The 10,354-nt window shown below is 41.1% G+C and overlaps 1 protein-coding gene across 1 annotated transcript; it reads left to right on the top strand.

The window, feature by feature from the left end:
- Positions 1 to 1,437: 1,437 nt before the first annotated feature.
- Positions 1,438 to 4,227, top strand: LOC120438115. The gene is made up of 2 exons (XM_039608555.1): positions 1,438 to 1,939; positions 2,517 to 4,227. The coding sequence occupies exons 1-2, from the start codon at positions 1,558 to 1,560 to the stop codon at positions 3,557 to 3,559; spliced, it is 1,425 nt and encodes a 474-aa protein (XP_039464489.1). The 5' UTR covers positions 1,438 to 1,557; the 3' UTR covers positions 3,560 to 4,227.
- Positions 4,228 to 10,354: the final 6,127 nt, after the last annotated feature.

Genomic DNA, 10,354 nt, shown 5'->3' with positions numbered 1-10,354 from the left:
ATTATTTACATGTCCGTGCACTACAGGCATAAATCTAGACCCCTAGACAAAACATTATGGCATTATAGCAGTGACAACTCCTCCACAGTAGCAGGTGGGATGTTTCTTTTTTGAGGACGGCTCCTTTTACCTTTCACTACGGATGGTCTGTTTATGTTTTGATCAAGAGCCTTTTTTTGGGCAGCTGAAGAGGAGAAGTCTATCTTATGGCCAACCTCTGGCTGTATCTTGGTCATATTACCCAGCAAAACCCAGTATGGAGGTTCATCTGTAACAGTCCTTGTGCCACGGATCTGCACAGTTGCTTCTACATTAAACAGAAGAGCAGCGACATGGGTGCAGGTCTCCACGACTCCGGCCATACAGGTGCAGTGGGCGGCTTCAACCTTCCCTGTGATGCTCACAGTGACCCATGGCTGCAATGCTGCTTCATTCAGTCTTTAAGAGTGCAGCACCTGAAACACACACAGACAAAGTTCATTTAAAGACAAGAACTATGTGTTTTATCTACTTTATCATAAATGTAACAAAGTGTTTAGAAAGTTAGCACATACATGTAATTTTTTTATTTCTTTATGTGTCCATCTATAAAATGCTGCATTTTATAGGGTAAATCTGCCTGTTCTCTGTCAGAAACCTGCCTGCAGAAAATGAACCTAAAGTATGTAATGCAAGGATGTAATCACTTTAGAGATGGAGAAAGCATAAAGTGACAATTATGAATCACTTAATATGATAAGGAGATTCTGCAGGTCATTAATCAATGTATAAAACTAAAATAAAATGTATTTTTAGTGACACAGGATACAAACATGGAAGCAAGATGTATAATTAGAATTATTTATAATAAATATGACTAAATTATTGCAATTTCTTTAACCATAAAGAATAACTAAGTCCTTCAGGACAATGTCACATCAATGCACTGAACTCACTATGTTCTCCCTCTAACAGCCTCCACATGTTCTCACTGTAATTTCCCCTCATGAATGAATTTATGCTGCACTAATCTGAATGTTTGGGGGAAAATCAAACGCATTTCACACACAGTACTCGAGCTGACTTACCTTTGTTTGAATGACGACTTGTACTCGCTGACTGCACAGATAAGGTACGAAAATATGTCAGGCTACATCAATAGCGGTTGGTCTTCAGGGTTTCTACTCCACGGCCGTGTTTCATACGGGTCCACATTTCCAATGCACGCTATTTCTGCAGGTACCGCCACTTCGCCTCTGGACGCAATCGGTCTCTATACCGTCCATTCTCTTTTGAGCTGCTTTTAAGCATCTTGTAATCGTCGTTCCAACACAGTGTGTTTGTTTTGATTCGTAGACCCCGAAAATGGTCCCACAATGCATTGCGTCGTGACGTCAACTCCAAAGTCCTATATCCACAGGTTTCTGTAAAAGCGTACGTAGGCTGCCATGACAGACCACTGCTTCCGTTGTCCGGTTTTATACTTCCGGTTACTCAAAGCCGGAGCCAGCGTTCAGTCGTTGCTAGCAACAAGATCAGTTACTTTGTGCGGTAATAAGTGGCTTTACCTGTTCGAGGATGAGCTCGGGTTCAACGTGTGCTGTTGTCGGCTGCCACAATAATTCAAGAAAACTGAAAAACGCATTAGAAACATTTTGCCTTGAGCATCAACAACTTAGAAAGGCCTGTCCGTGCCCACCGCCCTACGCACTGCACTCTATGCCGCGGAAGGAGGATCGGAAACTAGCGTGGCTGGCAGCTTTAAGACTCAAACACCCTCCAAAGAGAGTTTATGTTTGCTCCTTTCATTTTATCGACAAAAAGCCCACAGAGCTACACCCCGACCCGGAGCTTTATCTGGGCTATGACCGACCCCCACCAAAGAAAAGAAGAAAGCTCACTCGGACTACTTTGAGTGTGACAGCTTCCAGTGATACGAACAACACAGAATCTGTACCCGGTAAGTGAAAGTGTAAATGTGGTGTGCCACCGTTTCGCATTTTAATCACGCAATTCTTTACTTTTACTAAATAACAGTCTATGGTGAATGGCGTTAGTATCAGCACTAGCTGGTTATTAGCAGCAAAGTCTCAATTTTAACGAAAGTTTACACCCGTGGTTAGTAATTAACACCAGCCGCATGCTGCCAAAACTATATATGGCTTCATGTAATTGTCCCAGAGAGATCAGTCCCAAGGGCTGTAAAAGTCTCAGGTTTGTGTTTATAAAGAACATGTTTTTTCAAGTCGAGAAAACTCAAGTAAAAACGTTAAAGGCAACCTTTGCAAAAATACCAACATTTGTGACTTTTTTTTAGAATGAAAAATAAAATCTAATCACACTAATTGAATAAAATTGTGACTAATTTTTAGGGGACTTAGGAACATTTTATGTTGACGTTTATGATTTTGCATTTGTGTGAAAGAATGTAGAATGAGAAATGTCACTCAAAAATATAATAAGCTAAGTGACACTTTACAGTTTCTCTTCTGCTAACAGTTTGAGTGTACATCTGATCATATTTTTGTCTTATTCAGACTCCACAGTGTTACGTTCAGTGGAATTAGACCAGGCCAGCATCTCCACACAACCCCCTGAGCCACATCTGCACTCAGTCCACACACAGTGGGAGGATCCTTCGCAACAAGACCATCAATACTGCAACAGGTCTCGCAGAAAAGATGTGCAGGATAAGATGACTCAGTGTGATGAAGTTGCATATTTCATTCTTCAAAATGATGCAGACGCTTTGCTGTACACTGGGATAGCCTTAGAAACATTTAACACACTTGTGTCGACACTGGAAGGATATGACAACAATGAATTTACAGTGCCTGTGCGAGATCAAGTCCTCATGACACTTATGAAATTAAAGAGTAACCGTGTAATAGGTGACCTAAGCCGCCAGTTTCATATATCACAAAGCATGGCCAGCAAGATCATCTCACACTGGTTAGACAAGCTGGAGGAAGTTCTCCGACCATTAATTCCATGGCTGCCAAAAGAAACTATTCAAGCAACTATGCCTGAAGCCTTCAAGAAGAACTTTCCAAATACTGCATGCATTATAGACTGCAGTGAGACCCTTTTACAGAAACCCAGAAATCTGGGCTCAAGAGGGAATTCATACAGCCATTATTATTCACACAACACAGTCAAATATTTGGTTGCTGTTGCACCATGTGGACTAATCATGTTTGTGTCTGCAGCATATGGCGGCCGATGTAGTGACAAATTTATCACAATGGACTCTGGAATATTAACATACCTAAAACCTGGTGATGAAGTCATGGCAGATAGAGGTTTTACAATTAAAGACTTACTCTTTGAGAGAAAAGTTAGATTAGTAATACCCGCTTTCACAAAAAAACGTAGACAGCTAACTGAGGAACAGGTAACATACACACGTCGGATTGCAAATGTAAGAATCCATGTTGAAAGAGCAATCAGACGCTTGAAAGTCTACAAAATACTTTCACAAATTGTTCCTATAAGCATGGCTCCTAAAGTAGACAAGATACTGAGAATATGTGCTGCTCTAGTGAACTTAAGAGAGGATCTCATTCGTGATATACAATAATTGTGTATGTTATGAACAATTGTGGACTCGGGGATATTAAGATGGTTACTCAGGACATCAAGTTGTGTAGTGCAATGTAATTATTTTAAAGTTAAAATTTGATGTACATATATGTAGAGAGTAAATAATTCCCTTTTTTATCTTCTGTTCTAGAAGAAAGGTTATGCAATCAATTGAACACTTTTTTATTCAACCACAATGTGATAAGTTCTTCAAATGAAAAAAAATGTTTTTCTCAAATCTACAATAATTAGTTGTGCATTCTTGACATTTTTTTTGTGTTGGAAGATTGCAGAAATACAGAACTATTCACTACATTTATTGTTGTCAGTTTGTCATTCATTTCCCACCATATGTTACAACTATGTACATTTTAGTTGTATTGAAATATTTAACAGATTTCATATTGAATGTCTCCTTTCATTCACAAGACAGAGACCAAACTCTGCAGACATGTTGGTGTCTGACTGTCCCATTTATAGTTGTAACATGCATTAAACCTTGCCCATTATCTTCAAGTATCTCTCATTTAACTGAAACCGTCCTGCTGCATACTCCTCTACAAGTCGAGGTAAGAAATATGAGAAGTAAAACCCTCTCAAGCGCTTTACTTGTTCCTTTACAAATGCTTCATCATATTGCACTGTAAATGAAACATGCTCACTAGGTGTCCAGATCACAAGCGTGGCAGTCTTGAGCCCTGTGCAAAACATTCTAAGTTGCACTTGCATGTAATAGCCTCTGCTGCCAGTTTTCTGCAGCTGCAGTTCTCCATCTACCAGTTTGATATCGCTACATTTCTGGGTAAGCTGCTCCGTGAGTGAAGGATAAGTCGGCACAGGACATTTTATTTCTAGAAGCACATCTGAGACAATGACCCCGTCAGGACTCGCAGAGAGCCATGGCTCCTGGATGCTGATAACACTACCCATGTGACGGATGTTCATACCCTGTTCTTCCAGCTGATGACAAGCTCTAACTTCATTTTCTTTACCATAGTTTGTTTCATAATTCCCACGAAAGGAAGGGTACATGTGCTCAGATAAAAATTTGTCATTTTTTGTGGTGGCAAGTACTGGAACTTTTTTAGTGGAGCTTGCTGTAAGTCTGATTTTCCTGCAGTTGTGCCACAAATCAGATGCACTTTGCTCTTTCGTTTCTTCTTGTAATTGTTCTGCTTGCTCTTCAGAAACTTGAATGTATGCCTGGTAGAATGCCCTGCATGGATTACAGCTTAGTTTGTAACTGTGTGCTTGGTGTGGCTGAAAAAATTGCTCATCAACTTTACTGTTGCGGTGAGGACCTGCAGATGGCGAGGCATTGTAACACTTTCCAATTAATGTGTTCTTGAGGAGGAAAAGTGGCTTCACTGGTGCTTTGCTAACACTGTCAATAAAGTCTTGATGTGTAAGGTGATATGGTGTGTTAGGGAGAGATTGTGTCACTGCAGTCCGGGAGTTCACATCGTACTGCTGCTCTGTCCTGTGATGTCTGAGGTTTATCTGGCTTAGACGTTTAGGTTCAAGGTTCTTTGCTGTCCCTGCATTCCACCTGCGCTGCTCGTCTGTACACGCAAGCCCTGTCTTTCCACTGATCACAGCATTCTGCACCTGTAACAAACAATAATAGTTTTTCTCACTGTCAATACTCAAGATTTAACATAATGAGGAAATTTACACTAACAAAAGCAGTACACGGTCGGTGTCCTGCATGTTATAGATATGACCCTGGGTCAATACACCTGAATCATATCCAAAACAGATATAAACACTGGCAAAGTCACCCATATTATCTATTTCATATTAATAGTCAGTTACTTTTTGATGCAGAAATATACATCCACAGTCTAATTTTTTTCAAAGTAGTGTGTGTGTACAAATATACATATATATAAACAAACATGTATTATACTACCCTGTGTCACTTCTTCTTATAACTATATTTTTTCTTGTCTTGTAAATTTGCCCTTAATGTGCAGACTTTTATTTTTTTTTATATATTTTATCTTCGTGTGATTGTACAGCATACAGCCCACACAAAGTTAACGAGTGGCTTTCACATGTAAACAGTGATCCACGTAATACTTGGCTAGACGGCAGTAGCGTGACTCCTTAATCACAGCCTTTGACCAGTTTCTGTTTCAGTGATTTAAACATTGTGATATCCAGATAAGTGATATACCTTCCACAGAATAGCAGCCGCATGACTACATGATCTCCCTAATCCGGCGATACAGGAACAGCCGACTGTCTCCACTACTCCACTTTCTCTTAGCATTACCCATGCTAAGTGTTTCGCTTGATTAATGCTCTGGCTCAGCTCTACAGCTGCTTTAAGGAAAATAAAGTCGCCTTGTTTGTTGAGCAGTACTTTATCAATTTTGTTGCTGTGCAGGTAATTATACGCCTCGGTGCTCTTGTAATTACGTAATTCCTCGCCATCAACGCCTTCGGAAAATACAAGGTAATTAATAATGTCGATGTAGCTAACATCGGGCCATAGTTTCATGTCATCTACCCACTCCGTGAGAAGTGACGGGTGAGGCACTGCAACTGAACTGTCCTCGCTGCTTTTTAAAACATCTCTACTGTGTATCCACCTTCGATGTGTTGCCATTTACTCCAGGTAAAAGAAACTGCAGTGAGAGAAATCTTTATCAACAGTGAAGGTGTAACCCCGCAACTGTCAACAACAGCGCAAGCGGAAGTAAAAAACCGGCTTCCGCTATGAATCGGGGTAATGGCGCGAACTCAGAAATACTGTGGATAGAATAAAAAGTGAATAAAGCTGGACTGAGGACAATATGGCGGCTTTATGAACGGTAAGAGGTGGGAACACGGAGGGCGACGGTCAGAGGGAAGACATAAAGAAGAGGAGGAACGGAAGCTGTTTGAAAGCTTTGAGCGGGAGTTTGTCAGCACGGGGAGAAACTGGCATCCGGACCTAAGACATGGACACCCCCCAGCAGCTGCTGGACCGGGTCAAACCCAGCACCGAGGCGGTGAGTCCCAGGCTGTGTCCCAATTCAGGGTCTGCACGCTTGAAGTACGCATTTCAAGTGCGATTACGTCACCGCCACGCGACGACGGCTGTCCCAATTCAAAGTGTACTACAAATGCATACTCCAAATGCGCCGTCGATTTCCCCAAATATCAAGCGTGGTCCGGTGCACGCTTCATGGCCCCATATATCCCACAATCCATAGCGCGGCGGTGGGTGTGGATAATTTTGCCGCAAAATACGGCAGAAGGGAGCGGCCGAAGAGTGAACTGTCAAAAGTAAGTACTGAATATTATGTCACTTATTTATGTACGAATGTTTAAGAACATTAAAACATTACTGTTGGCCACATGTCGGCAAAGTTATGTGACATTAGTGATGTTTGTACTTTCAGCGGTAACTTGGTTTTAAAGCCTCTACTTCTAAATATATATATAGTCGACCTTAATCTTACAGAGAATGTGATGATTTTATGGATAATTAAAGTCAGTCATATATCCACAAACACAACAAGCTGAAAGTCAGTGATGCTGCTCGGTTTGCAGTCCTGAATATGACGGCACAAGCAGGATTCACTGCACTGTTAATGTTAGCTATGTTATATTGCTGCCTCTGTTCGGTGGTGTCGAGCCAAACGGACTTTAATGTGTGTTTGAACGAGCTGACGGTTCACTCGTTAAGCTGAAAGAAAGATGCTTTAATCACAGGAGTCACACATGTGTCCACTGGACCATCTGGGAACTCTTCTTGTTCAGCACTCGTAATAACACAAACACTAAATCCTCCTTCTCTTGTGCTGTTTTGTAGCAGTGTATACACCTGAGACTGTCACCTGTCTGTCTGTCCTGCACTCTCTCTCTGTTTCTTTCTCTCTGATTGTGGAATAAAAGTATGAACATGTATTTATAAGTTACACTTGTGTTTGAATCCTGCAGCTTATCACACATTTGATTTCCATGTGTGACGACTGCAAGTGTCCAGAGTGAGGACAGACTGAGGGACCCACTGCTGCACATCATCTGTGAGGCTTTGCACCCCTGATGATCCACCAGGACAAACTCAGCAGTGTGTGAGGAAGAGGAGGAGGAAGAGCCAGCAGCAGCTGACAGATGGAGAGAATAGACAGACTGTTCCCTGTTTGTGAAGGACTGCTAGGAAAGTTTAACATAACTAATTGTCTGTCCTGAATCAGTCTTATTAGGTAATGTTCAAATAATGTTATCATCCCAGTGTTTTCAGTGTGGGAGAAAGTACTCAGGGCCTTCAAGTTACACACTATGAAAGGCAGCAACAAGTTTAATGTTCAGAAACCTAAAGTATGTATCAGCAGCAGGATGGAGCTAAAAAAATAAATGTTTGTTTCAGTTCTATGAAGCTTTGAGTATTTTGGATTAGTAGCACTGCTGTGTTTGTTGCATCATATTGTTGTAATTGTTTATATGCTTTATATATTCTGAGCTAAGTTGATCTATAGTGTTACATCATATTCTATAAGGATGTTATGTGTTTGTAGACTTTCTGCCCAGTTTGACCCATTTAGCAGAAGTCAGCCTGTTTAAGGCTCTGACATCTATTCTGTATGACTTAAAGCAGTTATGACATGCTCTGATTTTCTCACCCAATAAAGGAATATTTCATATATCAGTCTGATCTTCATTCTATCAGAAACAGTTATCACAGCTCGTACATTTTCTTTTTACACATATATGTAAGCATTGAGCCAAATTTAGTAATGCCAACATATTGAAAGAACAATATTTGTCTCTTATATATGATACATCTGTATATACACTGTCAGAGATACTTGTCTTTGAGTGAAGATTTAAGGTGATAGGAAATATAATTAACTGCTACTTGCATCTTTGACCCAGAGTTCAAGCTCATATATATATATAATCTGACAATACATATAATATTGTCCATATTATATTAACATTACCACAGTGAGATGACTTTAGTCTCATGAACAACATTAGCTAATTGTTATTTACTAACTAATCTTAAATGACTGTTCAGTACAGAAATGAAGCCCAACTATCATGTTTCACAGTCCCGTGGTCTCAACTAATCAAAGTGATGTCATGACAAAAATGAATGACCAACAAAACATTTTTTCTCCTTCATTTCTGTCAAACAAAGCTGTATGACACGTTTCTCGCGGTTAGTATCATGGTTGCTAGGCAACCTGAACAGCGCGACGAAGGCTAGACCGTCCCATTTCACAAGCCTCTCACTTCCGCACTTCCCGTACTTGAAGTACGCACCGTACGTAGTACGCGTAGTGTGCGTACTTCAAGCGTGCAGACCCTGAATTGGGACACAGCCCCAGTCTGACCCTGTTTCCGCGAAGCGGGCGATAAATGACAGTCCTACGTACATGCAGAGTCCTGCGTACCTAGACTCTCTGCGTCATGACGTAAGGTAGAGCAGCAGCTAATCAGTGTTTTGAGCTAATTCAATTGCAGAAGTCCATAGAGAAAAGAGTGAATTTAAGGATGTGGGACTGTTTTACATTTATTATTGTGACCTCTGACCTGCCGCTAAATGGTAAATGGACTGATTTACCATTAAATAAGGCTTTTCTACTCTCCTGGAGTACTCAAAGTGCTCTATACAACATGCCTCATTCACCCATTCACACCCACTCCTACAACTAAACAACCTTTATGAGATAATAATAACATGCAAAAATTGGTGACAGTGCTTGGAACCATAAGGCAACAGATTAAAAAACTGTGGGAAATAAAATGAAACTGGAATATAAGCAGGGCAAGAGAAAGGGGCTGTTATGGTGGGGTAAGAATATAAGCAAAAACCTGTACAGACACTTTAGTGTTTGTGTTATTACGAGTGCTAAACAAGAAGAGTTCCAGATGGTCCAGTGGACACATGTGTGACTCCTGTGATTAAAGCATCTTTCTTTCAGCTTAACGAGTGAACCGTCAGCTCGTTCAAACACACGTTAAAGTCCGTTTGGCTCGACACCACCGAACAGAGGCAGCAATATAACATAGCTAACATTAACAGTGCAGTGAATCCTGCTTGTGCCGTCATATTCAGGACTGCAAACCGAGCAGCATCACTGACTTTCAGCTTGTTGTGTTTGTGGATATATGACTGACCTTAAATATCCATAAAATCATCACATTCTCTGTAAGATTAAGGTCGACTATTGAACGGCTTTAAAACCAAGTAAACGCTGAAAGTACAAACATCACTAATGTCACATAACTTTGCCGACATGTGGCCAACAGTAATGTTTTAATGTTCTTAAACATTCGCACATAAATAAGTGACATCATATTCAGTACTTACTTCTGACAGTTCACTCTTCAGCCGCTCCTTTCTGCCGTATTTTGCGGCAAAATTATCCACACCCACCGCTGCGCTATGGATTGTGGGATATATGGGAGCCCCGCAAGCGTGCACGGACCACGCTTGATATTTGGGGAAATCGTGGCGCATTTGGAGTACGCATTTGTAGTACACTTTGAATTGGGACAGCCGTCGTCGCGTGGCGGTGACGTATTCGCACTTGAAATGCGTACTTCAAGCGTGCAGACCCTGAATTGGGACTAGGGCTGCCACGAATAGTCGACTAGGATTTAAGAGTGTAATGACGGACTGAAACAGAAGATGGCAGCACTGCATGAAGAAGGATCCCAGCTGCCGTTAAACCCCGAAGAAGAAGAAGCAGTGTCCCAGAATTCATAGCGCAGCCCTGCTCAGTTTCCAACAATGGCGGCAGCTAGTTAGTTTCAATATTACTCTCATTATTCTTTCTGGGTCACAAAA

Source organism: Oreochromis aureus, linkage group 3 (assembly GCF_013358895.1).
Source record: "Oreochromis aureus strain Israel breed Guangdong linkage group 3, ZZ_aureus, whole genome shotgun sequence".
NCBI classification, from domain to species: Eukaryota; Metazoa; Chordata; class Actinopteri; order Cichliformes; family Cichlidae; genus Oreochromis; species Oreochromis aureus.
Note: the sequence above shows the minus strand (reverse complement) of the source record. Positions and strands in the feature narration are given on the sequence as shown.

Coding starts and splice junctions, on each gene's coding strand:
- LOC120438115 (XM_039608555.1), top strand. CDS start 1,558: ATGAGCTCGGGTTCAACGTGTGCTGTTGTCGGCTGCCACAATAATTCA. Junction 1,940..2,516: donor CAACACAGAATCTGTACCCG/GTAAGTGAAAGT, acceptor TGTCTTATTCAG/ACTCCACAGTGTTACGTTCA.